This window comes from Nymphalis io, chromosome 28, assembly GCF_905147045.1.
Source record: "Nymphalis io chromosome 28, ilAglIoxx1.1, whole genome shotgun sequence".
Taxonomy (NCBI): Eukaryota; Metazoa; Arthropoda; class Insecta; order Lepidoptera; family Nymphalidae; genus Nymphalis; species Nymphalis io.
Genome location: NC_065915.1, coordinates 5,591,654 through 5,615,099, shown reverse-complemented (window position 1 = coordinate 5,615,099; position 23,446 = coordinate 5,591,654). Strand labels below are relative to the sequence as shown.

General features: G+C 34.7%; 2 protein-coding genes across 2 annotated transcripts in view; both read right to left on the bottom strand.

Annotated features, from left to right (window-relative positions):
* The window catches only part of LOC126779219 (chorion class B protein PC10-like), a 102,877-nt gene that overhangs the window by 11,196 nt on the left and 68,235 nt on the right, over positions 1-23,446 (bottom strand). The gene's annotated exons all lie outside the window — the stretch shown is intronic.
* Positions 7,185-22,545, bottom strand: LOC126779195 (alpha-1,3-mannosyl-glycoprotein 2-beta-N-acetylglucosaminyltransferase). The gene is made up of 9 exons (XM_050503107.1): positions 21,966-22,545; positions 12,797-12,921; positions 10,957-11,170; positions 10,424-10,502; positions 9,713-9,862; positions 9,353-9,443; positions 9,033-9,137; positions 7,862-8,029; positions 7,185-7,373 (listed from the first exon to the last, which is right to left on the bottom strand). Exons 1-9 carry the CDS (start codon positions 22,246-22,248, stop codon positions 7,260-7,262), a joined length of 1,329 nt encoding a protein of 442 aa, XP_050359064.1. The 5' UTR covers positions 22,249-22,545; the 3' UTR covers positions 7,185-7,259.

The window sequence follows — 23,446 nt, the reverse complement described above, 5'->3', positions numbered from 1 at the left end:
CGGCAATACATATAATAATAGCCTTGAGTCCACGTCGTGGGTTGTTGGTATACGGTAACTACTCGTAATAAAAAACGCTCGAATATAGTTAAATTGGATATTTTTCGGATCGTTTTGCTATAAGCAGTATTTTTAGAGGCGTTCCCGTGCTTAGTGATAGTGAAAACGTGCATTCAATGAAAAATGAGTAAGTTAACAAAAAGTTATTTTACTCGCTCCGATCCTGTGACAGTGGTCTTCAACCTTCTTGTAGTTTTTATGCTGTTTGCTAATAATAATAAATAATTCATTGAACATTGTCTTAAAATGCATTTTAAAGTGTTTTACGATTATTAATGTTTTGCACCTCCTAATAAAACTCGCATTGTCAAGGAATAAATAATTTATTATTATTTCGAAGCAATTACACAAAGTTCTTATTCATGATAGCCAAGTCTTTATTTTTTCTTGTTTATTTCGCACTGGTGTGCTTCTTCTGCCTAGCGTCTTCCCGGCCCAGCAACACCAGGGTCCGCTTGATGTGTGCATTTCTATTTAAATTTAATGTTCCTGTGTTGTATAATATCTGTAGATCTAACAATTCTTCGTGATGAGCATTTTAAAATGAGTACCTTAGTAGTGAAATTTGTCGTATTTATGAGGTTTCAGTTTTAGGATCAAACATTTAATTTTTACAGGCCAGTTATAGGTATTCGTTTAATATAAACAATTCAGAATTTTAGAATGTTCGTAATAACGGCCTTGATACGTTGAATATCGATAGTGTGGTCATAAGTTTGTATCGATGAATAATGCATTTCAATGTTAATCTTAGGTTTATTGTTAATCTTGAAGATGATTTGTGAACAACGCCGTATTGGCAATGATATAAGTTGAAAAAATCATCAATGACTGCGACCCATTGAAATTGAATTTTACCATAATATGTTTCTTTGAAAGTTAAATACGTAGTCTAAGGGGACTTTTGAATCACTGTGTTACAGTATATAATTTAACGTAAAGCTGCCACCTACTCTGCTTCTTCTGTATTTTAATGACATGTGCAAATTAGCATCATTCAATGTTGGTAGACGAGAGCACTGTAGACGCCTTATACACCGGCCGCGCTAATATTCGACGGGAACACGTCGATGAGTATAAACTTGTGTGTGAAATAACAAGTTTTTAGTAACCAAAGCCTGCGATTTGGGCCAACCAAACTTGGTACGACTCAACCCCAATACGACACAAGTTAGCGTGATGACTTCTAAAATGACACCTTTTGACCGTGATGACCATCCCCTCATTTTGAGAATACCGCCTCGCTGCCAAGTCCATCATCAGGACGTTAGGTTCCGCGGTCTATTGGAAGGTGAAGCCAAATTAGCGTCTAAAAGCTTTGTGTGCTCAACAAGGTAAATCAGTACTTCACGTCAACTCCTCGCCTAAAATTCGAAAAGGCTAAAAATCAGCCCCACATGGAGTACTGCCCTGGGCGGGAAAGATGTCATGTCATTATTACTCTGCATCTTCTATCGCATCTATTACGGAGAATGCTTTGAGGAACTGTTTAGATTAATCCTATGCGCTGAATTTCACCACTGGACATCGCGTCTTTATTCTAAATTCTATTTATACCATCTCGATGTCTGGAAATCCACTACTACACTATTTTTAAAACATTTCCTGCCATTTCTGTGGAACCATATTACCTGGCGACTTTTCCGAACCGTTATGAAACCTTCAAGAAAAGCCTAAGCCTACTCATTCCTTTAAGACCGACAACGCACCTGCATGCACTCTGGTGTTGCTGTCCTTGGACAATGGTAATCACTTTTCATCACGTGAGCCTCCTGCTTGTTTGCCCCGCTTTTACATAAAAAAGTAGTTAAAGTAAAAAGTAAAAAGTAGTAGAAGTTCATTACAAGTAGGCTCCTCACATCGCTATGAGACCAATGCCGTAGTATGTTTGCATCCTTCACATTCGAGATTGTTAATTTTATTTGCACTTTCATCAAAAGCAAATTTACGATAATCTGCCGTGAAAAATTGAAATATAGAAAATGTATATTATATACTATATCGATATTATCTTCTATCGGAAGCGGAAAGCACTCGTATCTACATGAAGAATACGGATTTATTACCGTTCACAGTTATGATCAACATGCATTAACAAAATATTAAAATAAACAATAATAATAAGCTCACTAATATATTTCGCATAACTTGTGTAAGAATCCGCAATCATAAGACCGACTTTCGGTAGATTATTTGTTAGTCTACATGGAAATACTGCTCTTATTTTACCATAAAATAATATATTAATAATCCTTCTAATATTATTATAAGTGAAAGAACGTATTTGGGGCGTCAAATCACAAAGAAGGATAAAATAAATACGAAATTATCAACGCGCGTATCACAAAAGAGTCGCCCGCAATAACGAACCGGCGATGTGACGTCACAGTAAAAACTCGGACGGAGCAAGAATTAAACGAGAGCGCCCAAATTGATTTGCTTATAAAAAATATTTTTTTCATGATATAATCATAATTTTTTTACACATGTTATTATAATCGTGTAAAGATTATTTTAGTACAAAAAAAAATATAATTCCTTTTTATTTACATCTTCCTAATGTCTTAACTTCGCGCCAATTCCAATAAATAAATATTTAGCATCAAAAAGTTGATTTTACAAAAATCTCGAATTGTTCTTTTAAAAATTTTACACGAAATCATATAAATTGATATAAATAACTCAATTAATCTTAAAAATCTTAATAGTCGTGGCAACAATACATTAATTACTGTACCTTTTTATCCATTAACAAAATGGCGGTCTTAAATTAGTGCGCTTTTTTTAAATAACTATTAAATATTACTAAATAATATACTAAGAAGGTCTTGTAAAAATGACCATAGAATTTTATTGTCGATTTTTATTATTGCATTTTTACGAAGAAAAACTTACTTTTAAAATACTACGTGAGTTCCCGGGCCCGCAATTGCGACAAGAGTGAGCCCACTTTTTTTTTTTTTTTTATATGCGCCGGGATGGCAAATGACTCTACTCCACCTGATGGTAAGTGGTAGTATAGTCCAAACGCGACGACGGCCAGCACAGTCGGGAAGAATGTTCTGTACTAGCCTTCCTCGCCTTGCCGGCCCGCAAGATGCCTCTTCACGTCTCGTTTGAAGGAACCCGGGTTGTAAGAGGAGGGGAACTCAGTGCTGCTATCTCGCGACGCAATTGTAAAGGTTCAAGGGTGTTTGTGACCTTTACGTCGCCAATAATGCGTACTGCACGTCGCTGCAACCGGTCCAAGGCCTCCAGTAGGTACTTAGCGGAGTTATCCCAAAGGTGCGAGCAATATTCAACGCAAGACCGTACCTGTGTTTTGTATAACAGGCGCAGTTGTTGTGGCGTGAAAAAACGCCGCACCTTGTTCAGAACTCCGAGTTTCCGTGAAGCTGTTTTTATAATAGCCTCGATGTAATCCCTTGGACTAAGGTCGCAGCGAACGTCCATCCCCAGCATGGCGATTTTGCTTTGTATCATCAGCGGTGTGTCACAGAGGGAGAGATGAGGGTAAAATGGTGACTTTTTCGCTGTGAGAGCGCATACCTGTGTTTTCTTGGCATTAAACTCAACAAGATTATCAGAACCCCATTTGGCGATGAGCTCTAACGTCCTATCGAGTTCAATGACAAGATTCTCCCGCCTCTCCTCAGTTTCCGCCCGCCCAGCCACTGCGCGTCCGTGGTATCCACTATGCACTGTACTATTATCTGCATAGCAATGTATGTTCCCAAGAGAGAGCATATCATTGATATGCAAAAGAAAGAGTGTGGGAGATAGCACAGATCCCTGGGGGACCCCAGCATTCACTACATAGAATTGTGAAGCGCAACCATCTACTAAAACACGAAGGCTACGCTTGTGTAGGAAGCTGGCAATCCAGGTGCATAGCTGAGCAGGCAGACCATATGCCGGTAGCTTGGAGAGAAGACTTCTGTGCCAGACCCTGTCGAAAGCCTTGGAGATATCGAGGCTGACAGCCAACGATTCTCCATGCTTGTCGATAGCTTCACTCCAGAGGTGAAGGTGACCAGACTACGTAGGTCCCTGGCATTTAATGGGTTAAGGTTCACGTTTTCATATATGAGATAAATTTTATGAACCCGAATGAGTTGAATGAGTGGGTGGTACAACCCAGGCGGGCCTGCATAAAGCCCTACCACTAGGTAACAGAATTTTACCAACAACTGTTTCTAAACTCTTACTTGATAGGGCTTTATAAAAGCCCGTCTTTGTTTTTTTTCTCGCTGGAAAAACGCATTTACGCATACCCCCCACATGAGATGGGGGGGGGGGGTGCGACTCGCCGGCGCTGATGTCGCAATACCCACTAGAAAACCAGCGGTACTCGTTCCGTCTTTTCGGGATAACAATAAAACACAACTCGGGTAAAATAAGCCCCAAGCCTTCTTAAGAGAGGAGGAATCCTTTGTTTAGGATATATCCTTGATATAATTTCTATATCTGCGATGACGTAATCGCTCTTGTTATCCTGACCGCCGAGACTGTTATTTGAAGCATACTTTATGATATGATAGTGTGACAATTATCGATAAAAGGGCAATCTAATGCCAACATATTTTTCCACATGGGCTTGTAGATAATATGATTAACGCGTTCAAACAAACTCTTTAGCTTTTATTAGAATGTAAAGCTTTAAACTCGTCTATGAATCGCGTCCGCGATCTTATCCGCGATTCGTGCGTGATATCTGAGTGATTTACTATTTTATGTATATAATATATCTATATATATATATATATATATATTCTGGGACATTATTCACACACGGCCATCTCATCCCAAATTAAGCAGATACGATGGAAACAAGACAACTGATATACTATTATACTACTTTTCTTTTGTAAATACATACTTATATAGATAATTACACCCAGAATCAAGACAAACATACATGTTCATGCACACAAATGTCTGTCCTGGGTGGGAATCGAACACATCACCTTCGGCGTGAAAGGCAAGTATCTACCAACTACGCCAACCGGCTCAAATACTATATATATCATTTATGTACGTTTATTTATTAATATTTACGTACGTAGTATTTATTTATATAGCAATATTATTTTCCTGAACTCTTTCCAGGCGTGTCTGATTGCCGTCCCATCGGATTATGAGAGTGCACTTGTGATTGCGCACACACTTGTGCATTATAATATATCTTGCGCAGTAAGAAATCGGTCAGGTGGTCATCGTCCTCAATATTATTAATTATTATACTTTTAGATGAAACCATTTTTTGATCATTTCAGTTTTAAATTTCTCAATACGTCTAAGTTTAGCTAAAAGAAATCTTTTCTACTCCGTCTTTGTACAGTTTTCTTATTCAGTTTAGATTACTTCTTACGAACATTTGTGTGGAATTAATAAATTAAAAACAAGTTGACAACACTACAACACAGATAATAAAACGTCAAGTTAACAATATCAATTTGTATATTTATAATAATATCATAATAATTTATTTACAACCATTGTTTAATCATAATTTTGAATAAAAAATAATCACAAATATGTATATTATTTTTCTGGAAGATTTAGAATGTTTATAGCTTAAGTACATTACTTCATGGATCACTAGTGTATATGAATATCGATAGTTTACTATAAAAAAATTGATATTCTAATGAAAGTTTAATGGATTTATTTATCATTTAACGGTTATTTGGTTAAACACTCTATTTCTGACATTCGAAAGAAGAATACATTGTTTAACTAATAATCCACTAAAAATATTTACAGATGTGGCCGTACAATTATACAATAAAAGAATACCTTAAAATATTATCTAATATATTTAAATAACATTTTTTACTTAAAATATCAATAAAATGGTACATTACTACAAATAATACATAATAAAAAGCAAATATTAAAATAAAAGTACACTATAATAGATTAATATTAATAAAAATACTGAAAACAAATTGTGATGATTATAATGATATGGCAACATTATGTTTCATGTATTATATTTACAAATTATTCTAATATAAAAACATTGTGTGATCATGTTAAGGCATATTTACAATTATAAATAGTCCTAGGCTGTTATTCTATCACTGAGAATTTTAGGTTTATTTTTAAACAAACATTTTTATTATTTAAATACAAAGATTAGCTCGGCTGAATAACTATAAATCAGGGCCTCAACATAAAAATATGGCGCCTATATTAATTGTTTATATCCTAAAATCTCTGTATTTTCGTCTTATTCCTATGTAAGTATAAAAGTAAAAAATGAATATTAATTTTATATATTAAAATAATGCGTTATTAAATTATTGCGAGGTTGGCAGGTAAGATTTTATTTTTATGGTTATGTTGATCAGTACGTGAATACAATTTATAGAAGCGTTGACTATATATAGTTATATATAAGTATGAAAAAATTTTGAGTGTCGACACACGAAATCTTTTTAACGTTGAAGTTGCGATATTCGGGTTTTCACGATTCGTTTTTATATGATCAATATTTGTTTTGTAATAAGCAATGAAACCGACAAAAATATATGTTTTTTTAATTCAATTTTGTTTGTTAATCTTCATCGACAAAAGCGGTATAGGCAAAGAATTAAAAATAAAGTGTATTGATTTTTTTCGTTATTTTGGAAATGTCAGTCAAACTTATATATTAGCAAAATTTTATAACATTTTAATTTACTAACGCAAGGACACATATATTTTAAAAAATTGTACAGTCTATTCCAATCGCAGAAGGAGTACAGATAAACAAACCATAGATTTATATATTCCATGCTAATTGTTAACAGTTTTGATATATTATGCACTAAAAACGGTTCTTGATTATTATATCTTTATTTATAAAAAAAATATTTAACTTAACTACTCACATATATCCACTTTATTTTAACATTCAACAACTACACTGACATTCGAAACGCTATTTTTGTAACGACCACAGATACAAAATCTCAATTCTCTTATGTCAAAGTTTATTTATCTTTACTCCTCCTATTATTGAAATAGACTATAAATGTAATGACTATTTAGCTATTTATTATTATTCCATTCATCGATACATATTTATTTCAATATAATATTAAATTAAGAAAATAAACGACAAATAAAAAAAAACATAGATTGGTTTTGTTTTTAATACTTTTATAACAGGATTAAAAAATACATAGCAAAAAGGTTTTATATAACGTTTATTAACCCCAAGTCGGGTCGTATTTGGTCCACTCGTAACTAGGGGCGAGGTAGACTCGGCGATTTCTTATAAAACATGTCACTATACCGCGATACGCTGCTCTTGGGATACCGCTCTGAAAGTAAATGTAGATTAAGATCAGGCGACAATGACGTCAGGGAGGCCGTTCACATCCAAGACGATTGGGTGATCGATTCACTGCCTCATTGGTCTAGTGGCTTGATATATATATATAAGGCCTAAGGTCCTGGGTTTAAACAAATGTTGTTGGGTTTCTCTGTCGAAAAATCTCAGTAGCAGCCCGGAGTTTTGAAGTCTGTACTCTCCCCTGCCTCGGAAAGCAAGTAAAGTCGTTGGATATGAGCCTAAACACTTTTCGGTGGTGTCGTATTGCCGTCCCATGCTAGATACAAGAACCATCCCATCCCATAGAGATACTAGGAATATTATCATTATAAGTTACAATTTAATTTACCTTATGTATAGATATTTTGTGTCATGGTTAGTTGTGAAAATTCCGCAAAAATTTAGATTAATAAAAAATATTAAAAAAAATGACATATTCCGCGGATGAATAATATTATTAAAAGAAACTAAACTCACCCTAAAATCATCCATAAGACCCAGCTTCTTAGCCGCACGTTGGTAAGTCCTCGCTGTTGAGTACGACACGCGGACAGCGGGTTCAGTTCCCGTGCTTGTCATAACATCCTCAGCGGATACCTCTGGCAAGCTGTACACAAACGATGTTAGGTTTTCATCGTATGTGTCCTGCAATTATAAAAACATAATTTATATTTGAAATAAAAAAAAAAATTGCCTTCCCGATCACTTCAGAGATAATATTTATCTATGCTTTGTTAACGGAAAAAGATTCTATGACCGCAATATGAGTTACTGTTTTGCAGACTGTTCCCGTAGGTGACCATAATTTGTGATTTATGGTGATACTTAAATAGAATATATATTTTCTTTGCTTTAAAGCTTGCACATTTATACTCTATGTTTATTTATGAAATTGGTAAGAGCAAATGGGCCACTTGATGGTAAGTGATCACCACTGTCCATAGACATTCTCTAGAAATATTAACCATTGCGAATGCTCCACCAACCTTGGAAATTAAGATGTTATGTCCCTTGTGCCTGTAGTTACACTGTCTCACTCGCACATCAAACCGGAACGCAACAATACTTTTTAGCGGTAGAATATCTGATGAGTGGATGAGTACCTATCCAGACGGGCTTGCAAAAGGTTCCACAACCAAGTTAATATATAACTCCACACTTCATGCAATAACCATATTATTTCTGCGTTAGATAGTCTATTTATTGATAAATATCAGATTATGATATCATGCTGTGAACGAAAGAGGTGGATCAGAAAAGAACGCGGGCGATATTGAACCTAACTATACATACGAAGGTATGTATAGTTAGATTCAATAAAGTCGATTCAGGTACGATAAAGCCGAGATGGCCTAGTGGTTAGAAAGCGTGAATTTTAACCGACGATCGTGGGTTCAAACCTGGGCAAGCATCACTGAATTTTCATGTGCTTAATTTGTGATTATAATTCATCTCGTGCTTGACGGTGAAGGAAAACATTGTGAGGAAACCTGCATGTGTCCAATTTCATTGAAATTATGCCACATGTGTATTCTACCAACGCGCATTGGAGCAGCATGGTGGAATAAGCTCCAAACCTTCTCCTCAAAAGGGAGGGGAGGCCTTAGCCCAGCAGTGGGACATTAACAGGCTGTTACTGTATACATACCTTAACTAAATACGTGAGGTTTAATTTAGTGAATTCGACGAATTCCATGTTTAGCTGCATGTACCGCAAGTGCATATCGAAGAACAGACCCTTGCTAACGCCAATCTGAAAGACCACCGATTTATTTATTATTTATTCAATACTCGTTTGTCCGCAGCTTCGCCTACGTGTTAAGGGGGAGGAGCTGGTGTTATTAAGAAAGCCTATGTACTTCCTCGAGATTCAAGCTTTGTTCATAACGGGTCGGCTCATACCAAATTTCATCAAAATCGGTTCAATGGTTTAGCCGTGTAAGCAAAGCAAAGGCAATAATCACTTACCTTCCCAAAACTATACGTTCTTGATATCTCAGGTCTTATACACGCTCGACCGTCTGTGTTCTCAGGATCGCGAAGCCAGTCGTCGAAAAATCTAGAAATCGATGGAAAAAAAACAATGTTTCCATTTACAAATGGTTGTTAGAATAAAATAGCTCGTTGTTCTCGGTAGAATCTACATTCCCAATCGGTGATAAAAATTACGTACAATCTTGTATAATGATTCTAAAGTGCCTGTAATTAGTTTAGATTCAATACAATACGGGAATAAATTAATCAATATAAGATAAATTCAAATGGAACAAAGACACTAAAGGTCACTCGATTTTTTTTTTAATTTAAAGAATATAAATATGTACTCACGCTTGTGGCCATTTTGGTTCCAATTGGAGCCAGGTATCCTTCCTAAGCAGCCAGCCCAAGCCTGGGAAGAAGTCCGTCCTATGCAAGAGTTCAGGCCTCGACAGGTCGATGTGTTCCTTTTTCCCATTGTCATTCCATGCAGATATGCACCTGGAAAAAAAGTCAAATCTTTATTTTTTTAGATAACCATACACTAAGCCCTAAGAGCAAAAACTAATAAACAAGGCAATTTATTCAGTAAAAAATATATAAATAACCAGCTGATTCCATACATAGTTGAGAAACAGCACAAACGGCTTTACTTATTATCCGAGGCAACTGAGAATATCTTGACAGAAAACTTTTTTTGTCATAAAGACCCGGCAAGAAACTCAGTAGTTACTCAATTTTTTTTTTTAATAATAAATATCTAATCTTCACCTGGTGGTAGGGCTTTGTGCAGGCCCGACTGAGTGGGTACCACCCACTTATCAGATATTCTACCGCAAAGCAGCAATACTAAGTATTGTGCGTTCCGGTTTGAAGGGTGAGTGAGCCAATGTTACTACAGGCATCTCAGTTCCCAAGGTTGGTGGCGCATTGGCGAGGTAAGGAATGCCTCGTCAATGTCCATGGGCGATGGTGACCACTTACCGTCAGGTGACCCATTTGCTCGTCCGTCTGCCTATAACATAAAAAAATCTTTTAAATACTATGATTTATACTCCTTACCATATACTGGGATCCTTAAAAAGTAGAGGATACGTTCCAAGAAAATACTCGAAAAAATCTGGAGAAATATCAAGGTCATCTGCGGAAAAATATTGTTTATTTAATTAATTTTCTTTCATTTACATCCAGCTGTTCTGTACAGAACCGTAAAACAAAACTCGAAACTAACCGCAGAACAGCAGTGCAATTCTCTAAGAACTCACTTCATTACACACCCGTTAACTATTGACAACAGACTTATTTTGGTGCGTGTAATATTGAAATTTTATGATTATTATGGTCAATGTCGCATATCACTGGCATTTCTCGACCGTTTTCTGCTGTGATTTTCCAGTTTTTTCTTACAGAATAGCCCTACAGAACATGCCTGATTGATATATATTGAAAACAAAAACGTGTTGAAAACGCGATCGTTGTTTATCCGTCACAACAAGAGACAAACTTGGTAATGATTTGTCAAATCAGACCAGTTTGACAATTGGCTCAATACGAGGATGATCCTCTTAATAAAAAAAAAAAATATATAAACTTACCTTCAACAATAATCACAGCCTCGTGTTCCATACTAACAAAAACATGGTTCAAAGCGAACCGGTAGTGCCTTGCTATTTTGTAATAACCTTTGAATTTCACTTTCGCCCGCGGCAACGGTATCTCCGATAGATTCGGTTGTCTCACCACCGTGATGCTGGGGTCACTGTCCGTATATGATTTGATAACGTGGTAAGTTTCATTGTGCCCGCAGTCCTGTGAAATATTTGAAAATTTGTAACTCTTCGAAATGATCTAGTAATTCTGACTTTCATAGAATATTCCTATTTGTTTGGATTTTTTGAAATTCCATATATGTAAGTGGACTGTTATGAGTCACGATAAACATTGACACTAAGAATTATTAAAAGTCCCTTAAATCGTCCATACGCCACCAACCTTGGAAACTAAGATGCATTGTCGCTTGGTGCCTGTAGTTACATCTCACTCACTTTTCGAAAAGGAACACAATAATGTTAAGTATTGCTGTTTGCTGGTAGAAAATGCGATGAGTGAGTAGTAAATAGTAGCGACTTGGGCTTGCACAAAGCCCTACAGCTATAAAGCCCAAAGTAGTGTGACGTTTTCATAGCCTTATTCCACGAGTTTAATTTAATCTTTTTTTTTTTTTATAGAATAGGAAGGCGGACGAGCATATGGGCCACCTGATGGTAAGTGGTCACCAACGCTCTTAGACATTGGCATTGTAAGAAATGTCAACCATCGCTTACATATCCAATGCGCCACCAACCTTGGGAACTAAGATTTTATGTCCCTTGTGCCTGTAATTACACTGGCTCATTCACCCTTCAAACCGGAACACAAAAATACCAAGTACTGCTGTTTTGCGGTAGAATATCTGATGAGTGGGTGGTACCTACCCAGACGAGCTTGCACAAAGCCCTACCACAAGTAATATAATCTATTGCAATTTATATATCTATTAGATTTTAATAACGAAAACGCTCATTACGCATAAAAACACCTCACATAGCTATGCGTCATTGCAATTGCAAATACCCTAAACCATGATAGCTAACAAAAAAAAAAAAACGACACAATAAGAATAATTAGAGCGTAAAACATGACCGAACTACGTGCACTCATTAAGGCAATTCATTCGTTCAATGAATGAACGAAGAAAATTAGGATAATTATGTCATTTTGAGCGGTAAACAGTTACCGGTAGAAGCGTGCAATGTTTGAACTTTATTATAAACAACAACGACAATTATATATAGATTATACATAGATAGAATTTTTATTTGGTAGTAAGGCTCGCGCCTAAGCCAACCTCAGTTGGATTGGTACCATCCACTCACCATCATCTTGCTATTCTCTTTTATTTTTCAAACAGTACACAATTAACTCTCAACTCTCATTTTATATAATTTACAAAATATGGCTGATTAGAGTAAATCTTTAAAACTAATATTAATCAAAATGAATCATAAAGTATAATATAATGTAAAAATAAATCACTTTTATTACGTTGCTAACGGTACTTATAGACGTCAGTGACGTCATGCGGCCTTGAAATAGCAAATATCTTATAACAGACCTTGGAAAGGACAATATATGATGTTTTCAATTTTTTTTACAAAAATGAGTCGAGCACGCATACATTATATCAGTAAATAAAATTTATCATTTCTAAAAAAAATCACCGCTAATGGATGCGGGCAAGTATGTTCTACCAAATATGTAAAAATATGAAAACGAATAAATATTTTTACTACACGCTAAACTTTCACACGTTCGACGTGAGCAGGAGGGTCGAGAGATACGCCCCTTTGGATCTGGCATAACGTTATCTGGAGCATCCTGTTTGACATGACTCACCTGACTAACTATAATAGGGAATGTTTCTTTATTTGGTCTAAATTTGACTAAATTGTCCAAACACCTCTTCACGGTGACTCGGTCGCAGGCGATCACTAATATTGGCAACACTGGATTTTTGTAATCTGTAATGAATCCATTAAATTAATAATAAACTTCCCTTATATTAACAGCTATGTATTTTTACGTTGTTTTGTTACTATTGTTAACATTTACTGTAAACCAATAAAAGTATTTGGGTTTATCTGTCGAAATTTTTTGACTCGGTTGGCGTGGTTGGTAGAACACTTGACTTTCACGCCGAAGGTTGTGGGTTCGATTCCCATCCAGGACGGACATTTGTGTGCATGAACATGTCTGTTTGTCCTGAGTCTGGGTGTAATTATCTATATAAGTATGTATTTACAAAAAAAAGTAGTATATATAGTATATCAGTTGTCTGGTTACCATAGCACAAGCTTTGTACAAGCTTAATTTGGGATCAGATGGCCGTGTGTGAAAAATGTCCCCGGATATTATTATTATTATTATTATTATAATTCCTTAGTACTAGCGGAGTCTAACTTGGTAGTGCGTACACTCCCGAGCCTCAGGAATCACGTAAAGACTTTGGTCCTGGATGTGAACTCCTTCTCATGACGGATTGTCGTCCCATCGGATTATGAGAATTAGAGAATATAGAGTGCACCTGTTTATGCACACAAACTCGTGCACCTTATGTCCTGCAAAATTGGATAATCTTTCTTAAAATTATTTGCCTATGGTGAAATCGGTAAGGAGAACATCATCATAATAGAGATTAGATACTCACTAGAGATTAGATACTATAGACAGATAAAATATGATCGTATAAGTTAGTACTTATACGATCATATTTTATCTGTTTCCAGTGAATAATTATAATATCTACATCGGCTTATTGAGTGAACGATATATAGCAAAATAAATATTATCACTGAAGATTGATAGTCCGATAAGATGAAGATTTCGTAGTTCAATACTCATTACACGCGGCCATTTAAAAAAAACGTTTTAACAGATAATATATAATAGGAATGATAACTGGATAATATAAACTTTTCTTTAATATTATTTTTTATTATAATACATAGCAACAAAGTTTATTGTATCTGCGCCACGCACACGCAAGGGAGTAGACAGCGACTGCAAAGGGGGGCACGATAGCCAAAGAGAGCGTCACGCTGTTTGCCGTCACGATCGATTTTCCTAAGGCGCGCCAATTGATGTTTTACGTCAAAAAACTGGACATAACTTTTAAAAATTATTTTTCGGTATCGCTTTGTTCGCTCTGAAGTGCCCAGTGACACTCCGGATATACATAGGTAGATGGACCGGTAAGTATACCACCTAAGAGTATGTGGAAAGCCCATAGACATTGATACAGTAAGAAATATTAATCATTTCTTACATCGCTAACGCGCCACCACCTTAAGAAATAAGATGTCCCTTGTGCCTGTAGTTACACTCGTTCAATTACCTTTCAAATCGGAACGCAATAATAAAAGTTTTGCTATATATTTTATATTGATTGATATATTCACGATTATTGATAGTTTCAACATCCCTTGTTATCGCTGTTATTGAACGTGACGAAAGCCATATGTTAAACGTATTAGTGGACGAACTAAACCACAGATAAAAATAATTTCATAGAAATAATATTATATTTAAACTTATCTATATTAATATAACATAGCGTAATATTTGTTTATCCTAATTAGTATTATAATATAAATGGGAAAGTGAGGTTATCTATTTGAATTGTTTCTTTTATACATTCGCTTAAAACTTTTAAAAAAACTAATTCGATTTATATGGAATTTTTGTATTATTTTATTTTGTAGCTTCAAGACGGACATAGACTTTATATTAATATATGTTTATATGTTTTATTTATTTGATAAATATATATATTGCCTTTTTAAAATTAGCACTCCGAGACAGCGTTTTTAAAAAAAAAACCTTTTATATATTTAAATAGAAAGCGGAGGTGGCCCAGTGGTAAGAACGCGTTAATCTTGACCGATGATCGCGGGTTCAAACCCGGGCAAGCACCACTGAATTTTCATGTGCTTAATTTGTGATTATAATTCATCTCGTGCTTTACGGTGAAGGAAAACATCGTGAGGAAACCTGCATGTGTCTAATTTCACTAAAATTCTGCCACATGTGTATTCCACCAACCCGCATTGGAGCAGCGTGGTAGAATAAGCTCCAAACCTTCTCCTCAAAAAGAGGAGAGGAGGCCTTAAGCCCAGCAGTGGGACAATCACAGGTTGTTACGAAATAGACGCTTTGAAAAATATCGGAGCGTGTTGTACGATGCATTAGCGCATTATGAACATTTAGACTGGTGAGCCAATGTATATACATATAGCCTATTCCAACTACAAGAGGAGTATAACCAAATAAGCAACTTCGACACCGATATTATTGGTCACCGATATCAATTGACGCGTTATCATTGGTCGATATCTTGAATAATATATGATGTTCACTAAGGATTCGCGAAAAAATGGCATTTTCAATGTCCGCGAAGTTGTAATCGGAACTTAGAAAGTTAAATTAATTTGGTTATAACTAGTTAAGTGGAATAGGGCACTAGTAAAGGTAATACAGCAGAACAATCAGAAAATCACATGCAATTTGTAAATCAAGAATTTGTTTACCTTTACTCCTACCCCGATTGGAATATATGTATCTCATTGTTAAGGTTAATGTATCGGAATTATTTTTATAAACAAAGGACGCAAACAAGCACGGTCTACCCGAAGGTAAGAGGTAACCGTCGCCCATGGATATTTGTAAAATACAGGGAGCAGCTGATGCGTGACTCGATATTTAAAAAAGGAGTAAGTAACGGGTGTTTACAAACTGCCATACTTCCGGACTGCTACTGAGATTGTTTCGACAAAAAAAAAAAAATAACATTTTACTGGCGCAACATGGATTGCGAACCCAGGACCTCGGGATCTGCAGCCTTATATCTAGCACTAGACCAATGAGGCAGTCTAAGCTCTACACTCAAAAACGAGATCCTATATATATCGGGTTGAATCAAACGTTAGCATGATTCAGAAACTTTCCATACAAACATGTAATTTATGAATATATAATATTAAATATTTTGTGTTATGCAAATATTTTAGCTATGTAACATTAATATGCGGAGACCGAGCCCGCATATAAATACTTACATACCTACGTTTACAGAGCTATTATTTAAGAACAAAATCTCATCGTTATATACGATTGTGAAATGTCAAAAGGTGATATGCGACATTGTCTATAATAATTACAATATTTTTCTTATAAATACGATTTCCTTACATATGTTTATATATATAATTATTGTATGTTCGGGCGTAACTATTTCATTTATGAATCGATTTTGATGATATATTTTTCGTTTGGTTTTGTTTTTCTTGATGTTATAGGTAGGCGGACGTGCAAATGGGCCATCTGATGGTAAGTGATCGCCAGCCCTCAAAGACCTTGGCGAAGTAAGCAATATTAACCATTCCTTACATCACCAATGTACGACCAATCTTGAGAATACTGGTGGTAGAGCTTTGTGCTAGCTCGTCTGGGTAGGTACCACCCAGTCATCAGATATTGTACCGCAAAACAGCAGTATTTGGTATTGTTGTGTTCCGGTTTGAAGGGTGAGCCAGTGTAATTACATTCACAAGGGACATAACTTATTAGTTCCCAAGGTTGGTGGCGCATTGGTAATGTAAGCGATGGTTAACATTTTTTTCAATGGCAATGTCTATGGGCGTTAGTGACCACTTACCATCAGGTGGCCCATATGCTCGTCCGCCTTCCTATTCTATAAAAAATAAAAAAAATAACTGAGTTACAGCAAGGACCTCACGACATACATTCCCCAAATATCGTAGTAATTCAAAACTTACGACTTAAAAAAAAAACAACCTGAGTTATTTATCATTTAGCATCGTTTTATTTACAATTTTATTTTTCATTTTAGTAACTAGAACGGTAACATTCACATGCTATATATAACAGAAAGGGTAAATATATGAGCAGTCATCGAACTTTATGTTTATATAACTGTTGGATAAGTTAACGTAATATATTTTAAAAGCTTTTTGATTTGAATCTGTTAGCGCGACTTGGGGGAAAAACCAAATCGAAAAACGGCAAACGGCGGTATTTATCATAATGTCCTCCAGACCGATTTCGGCCACGGCGTCTAATTTCAAGAGAGATTATCCAACTGCGCAGGAGATATTATAGTGCACAAGTGTGTGCGCAAACACAGGTGCACTCTCTATTCCCTAGCTCTCATAATCCAATGGGATGACAATCCGAGATGACCGGAGAGTTCAGGCGCAGGACCAACGGCTTTACGTGCTTTCCGAGGCACGGGAGTGTACATATTTTCAACAACTCCGGGCTGCTACTGAGAATTTTCTGATAGAAAACCCCAGTAACTTTCTATTGGCCCGACCTGGGAATCGAACAGAGGACCCTCCTGGTCTGCGGCCTTATATCAAGCCACTAGATCAACGAGGCAGTCATATAATAACATGTATATAATAACGGTTATGTATATATAATATAATGACGCCCCCTAAGCCGTGATACCCTGCCCTCGCTTCCTACTCCCTCGGGTGCGCATGGCGCGTAAGCTGTATATTTCGTTGCTATATATTATTACAATACTAAGAAATGTTTATTTGTTTTAGTAATGAGACTATGTTTTCATTTTTGATACAGCGAGAACAAGGATGAACAACAAAATAAGGGTTCTATAGCCACAAAACCATTTCCCGTATCAAAAACCTAAATAATACACGTACACTAGCAACGTACATGTACATCACACACACAACCCTATTATTTCCGTTGATTTCTGCGGTTTATCTAGCTATCTGATATCATTGAACAGATAAATATTTCTAAGCCACAATTCACAACTATATGGAGTTATTTGTAATTTTCATATAATTTATAAAAGTAAAAACTTTACTTGGTGGGTAGGTAACACCCACTCGTCATATATTCTACCGCCAAACAGCAATATTTATTATAGTTTGAAGGGTCAGTTCAGAGATTCTTAGTTTCCAAGGTTGGTGGTGCATTGGCGATATAAGGAACGGTTAATATTCCTTACAGTACCAATGTCTATGGGCAGTGGTGACCACTTACCATCTGGTGATCAATTTGCCCGCCCGCTTTCCTATTTTATAAATATAAAAAAAAGAATAAGCGTATTGTATTTGATTGATCATAGGGCTATTATCAAAGTTTGTTTTCTTACTGTCTATTTTTACTTGTTCGATGAAAATAGGCTATGAAATACTTTATAAATATATATATTTTCATTTAAATATGAAATAGCCTGCAGACAAACAATAATATATAAAGTAAGTATCTACTTAACAAAAAATGTTCTACGACGTGGAAACATCAACAGCTTGCAATTACGATAATATCCGTTGGTTAAATGTTTACAAATTCCGCGTAAAATATACAAACACATTTCTGAGAATCACCATACGAAAACATGCGTATATTACATTTAAATCTTACATTAATCTTTAATTATTTAGAACAATTCGACCTTTAATTAGACGTAGTCAGGGGTAGGGCTGGACGCAAAGAACACGAAATCCGGTGTCCTATCCGAAAACAAAAAATCATTCTGCCATGTAAGCAAAAGAATATATTTCAATTGGTAGTTCTTTTTTTTCTTTTTTTTAATCTGTTATTTTTAAGGGGCCTTTATAAGGCAGCCAATATGTCGGCCTAAATTAAATAAAAAAAGACTCAAAAACTAAGACTAATTCAGTTTGAGAGAATCGCTAACAAATTCATATACTTCAATTGCCGAAATACTCGAAGGTTTACTAAGAACAGAATTAAAAACACCAATATTCATAAAATTTAAATTTAGTTCATACTTAAGTGTTTTTCTCAAATTGTGGTTACGAACATATGCCAATAACAAGTGTGAAATATCATCTAATAGGTAGTTTTATAAATCGACAATGAGCCAATGCCTTGGGAAGTTATAATGTTTTAAGCGTCTGTATTTACCCTTTGTTCAGTCACCAAAAATGGCACTTAGCATTTGGTGTTGCGACTTTCTATCGTATAGCCATTTCGCGCTAGAATATGTGCCACGTGTGCATTAAATTGTCATGGAAAGCTTGGCAGATCGAAACTGTTGGTTACTGAAATAATTTCAAATTAAAGATAACGAATAAATCAATATGAGGTAAAATAAAAAAATCATTTAGTTCCATTATATTTATTTTATATATATAAAGAAATTATAATAAGAAAAATATTTCGTTCTATCTATCTATAATATATAAGCGGAATACCACTCATCACGAGATCACCTAAACTATCCGCCCGATTGACTTGAAATTTGTCACAGTACTCCTCCGACGTAGACGCTCACTTAGAACGGATTTAACGCAAATCGTATCCAAAAACAAATTTTCTTCTCATCTACCCGTGCGAAGCTGGGACGATAAGAATAAAATATATATTTTTTTTGTTAGTATATTTTTAATTAGTTAGTATATTAATATGTAGTATCGATGTATATAGTATACGCGTCACGATGTAATAGAAAACGGAGGCGGAGAAGACCTCAAAAAACGGGGGCACGACCTAATGATGCCATGAGAAAGCGTCATGCCGTTTACCGTCACGGCATACGAGTAGGGTCTTACGCCATGGCTTATTGATTTTCGATTCACGTCAAAAATTGTATAAATCGAACGAAACTGCATCAAATAAATATAGGTATATAAAACAACATTAGTTGCTCCGTGCGTATTCAACGCATTAAACGTTACTACTCCGCCCCCGTAAGTCATCGCGAGATATTAGATAGTCCACAAAATTCTTTGCGGCGTAATTGTTATCGGAACTGGAAGTAAAATTAAATGTGTATAAGTAGTTAATACGTAGTTATATAATTACTGCTACACCTATACTTTATTCCAATCGAATAAGTAATATAATAAATCTTAAATATACACATTCCATGCGATTTGCAGTTTTTGATTAATGTACCTTTATTTATAATACAACAACATTTCACTTAACCACTTATAAACACTTTAATTTTACTTCCAAAGTTCCGAGGACAACTTCGCAGACATTTAAAACGTTATTAGATTCACGATCTCGCGTCATATCGACGTCAAAGTTTCTTAGTTGTCTTAACTCCTTTTGTCTTTGGAATAGGCAATACATTATTGTATTTATAATACACATAATTTTATATATTCCTGGCGCGTACACCTTCGCCGCCAAACTTTAGTATATTTTTTTCTAAATGTTTTGTCAATGTTTCTCTGTGGCCAAGGCCGTCTTTATTGAGGTCCTGAGCAGATTAGGATAATAAGGTCTCTATGACCGTGGAATTCTTATTGAAATTTTTTGCTAATAAATATCGGTTATCGTTTAGTGATCTGGCAGGGATTAGGGGGTTCCTATCTAAGGCGAGGCCTTGGGCTCGTGCCCAGAGTGTCCATTGGGAAAGAGGAGCCTGTGTATGGCTGCGAATAGCATTTTAAGTGTATTACAAATACATAATATACAATCACTTTTTTTTTTTGTATGACGAGACGTTACATTTTCAAAACTACCTTCGTGTGTGGTTTTAATTTGTTAGGTTTCCTTACAAGTTACGCCTTTTAAGTGTGAAACCTTAGAAATATATTCTTCAAACTTCTCAACTTGAATTGTTTTAAAGTGCGACATTGGTAATATATGCGTTAGTTTGTTTGAGTGATATATTTTAAGATGCTACTCGATCCACTGATCCTATTTGAAAATTAAATGTTTTGTTTGATACAAAAACAGTATAATAACATTATAAGATTTAATGAAAGATATAAAAGATGAAGATTCAGATGTTCAGCTTATTTAAATAGGGATGAATAATCCTATTATATGTTATTCTAATCTTGAAAAATATTATTTAATTGGTCTTGACATGATATTCAAGGCAGGGAGAGAAGAGTTGATGACCTTAATAATGTATAAATATTTCTTAAAGGCTGTTTAGTTAAAGACTGATTTGCTCTTTCAATCATTATGGTTCAACATTCGAAAGAAGAAAGAAGTTGTATACAATATTGTAGCTGTATTAACTGGTAGTGGGTGAATGACGGTAAGGACGTTAAACAATCAATAGTTATGTTGTCAACTTGTTCTGTGTTGTATTATTATTATTTTTTTATATTAGGAGGGTATACAGCAAAGTGAATGAACCAACGCCCATATACATTAGCATTGTAATAAGCTATTCCTTATATAGCCAATATGCCACCAAACTTCGGAACTAAGATGCTATGTTCTTACAGTTACACTGCCCACTCACCTTTCAAATCGGAATGCTATAATACTAGTATTGCTGCTTGACAGTAGAATTATAAAAAGAGATTTATATGTAGAAACTACTAATCGATAATAATATCCTGGGACATTTTTCACACACGGCCATCTGATCCCAAATTAAGCTTGTGCAGAGCTTGTACTTTGGAAACCAGACAACTGATATACTACATATACTATTTTTCTTTTGTAAATACCTACTTATATAGATAATTACACCCAGACTCAGGACAAACAGACATGTTCATGCTCACAAATATTTGTTCTGAGTGGGAATCTAACCCACAACCTTCAACGTGTAAGGCAAGCATCCACGAACAACGCCAACCGGCTCGTCGTCTAGTCGGATAGTCTGGGTAGCCAAATTAACTTTCACAAAGCCCTATCACCTAGTGAATTTTAAATTGCAGCAGTAACATAACTACTGTCATTACAGTCAAGGAATATATATTTTATAGGTTAGCAGTGCATTACAATATAACTTACTACTAAATAATTAATCACAATAAAATTAATCATATAATTAGCCTGCGACAATGACAGAGAAATGTACATCAATGCATCCCATGTCGTCAATTTATAGAATATTTTATGCTTTGTTTGATAAAAATTAATTGTTATTTCTCAGATTTAAGCGGAAGTGGACTGAAGATGACTTTTATTGAATTGACCTATTGACTTGTGATAATAATTTAGAAAATATGTTATTATAACATATAACAATGTTTCAATTAACAAATTTAGATTAAAAAGAACTCACTCTGGTTAGTGTTAATTTCATTCCAAGCTGGCTGAGAGTTAACGCTCCCATCTTTCCTTTCTTCAGACTTTTTTAAATGCAGTCTAACTTTTTGTAATAAGCTATAGCTATCTGTGAGCTGATTTTGCATCTTGTGCTGTAATCTGTCTATTTCCATCTCTATATCCGATACGCTGCTCCTCGGCTTGTAAATGGGACCGTAAGATGATGAATACGACACGACAAACCATAGTAATAAGAAGGAACCACTAAATATAATAAATTTACGTAAATTCACTCGCATCGTGCACTTTATAAATTATGCTTTATCAAAACATCGTTAACCCTTCCACGTCTAACACTTTTTAGGAATTGTGACAAACTATAAAATAACAAATATCAAAATAATTGCATATTTCGTTGCGTTGCAAAACATTGTTATTAGATTCAATGATTTTTTATCACTATAATAAAAGGTAACAGTATGCAGTAGACATGTTGTTTGCGACAAGTATAATTAAATTTTGAATTATATTAAGTTGATTTATAGTTTATTTATCGAAGTATCTTAGTAATATACAACTTCGTACACTATTTCCTCGGCAACTGATTACTGAACCGACAGTTTGACGTTGACAATATTGACATACAGTTAATGTAGTGTTGTCATGATAAAAAATAATATTCTTTAAGCCTATTTATTTTAAAAAAGGAGAGCATATTTCTTTCATTATTATCACAGTAAAGGAGTAATAGGATATCACAATAAATGGAATTATTCAAAAATTTATAATTCAAAAAGAAACTTTATCTAAGAAATCAATCTTTATAATTTTTATTTTCATTTAAAGGTTTCAAAGTATAGAAGTAACTGTTAAGATGGGAAGTGGCAACCTTTATTGTATTGACAATCAAATAGCCGAAAATTGGTGACATGGAAATACTAAGTGTGGCCACGTGTGGCCATCGAAGTATTAATTTGTATAATTCAAGGTTGGGCAGCCATTCATGGTTGAGTATTAATAATCATAATCATTTATTTGTATGAAATGTACTTTTACATATGTTATGATTTCTTTATAAGCATCTAATACATTTCACCCACGATAGGCAAGTAAATATGTTTGTTACCAAGTAATTAATATTAAATACAGATCACACCAATAAAATTTGGTTTAAAATTAACAATAATTAAGTTTACATTTAAATGCATAGTTACTAAATAATATAATATACATATAAGCTAAATTTTTATTATTATTTTTAATATTACTTTATTATCTTAAGGATTAGAAATAAATAAACTTGAGGTTGCTTTGTATCCAACGAAACGACATTTAAAATTTATTATTCCGATTTCCTCACAATTCTTTATTACTTTTCTTACTCGATAATATTTTTTTAAAATATCAAATCATTTTTTAAATGTCACTTCTAATTTTTTTTTATCATTACATAGGATTTTATTTAAATTTAGATTATTAATTTTTATTATTTTAGTC

Coding starts and splice junctions, on each gene's coding strand:
- LOC126779195 (XM_050503107.1), bottom strand. CDS start 22,248: ATGCGAGTGAATTTACGTAAATTTATTATATTTAGTGGTTCCTTCTTA. Junction 11,171..12,796: donor TCCCTATTATAGTTAGTCAG/GTGAGTCATGTC, acceptor AATATTTCACAG/GACTGCGGGCACAATGAAAC. Junction 10,503..10,956: donor GGCTGTGATTATTGTTGAAG/GTAAGTTTATAT, acceptor ATTTTTCCGCAG/ATGACCTTGATATTTCTCCA.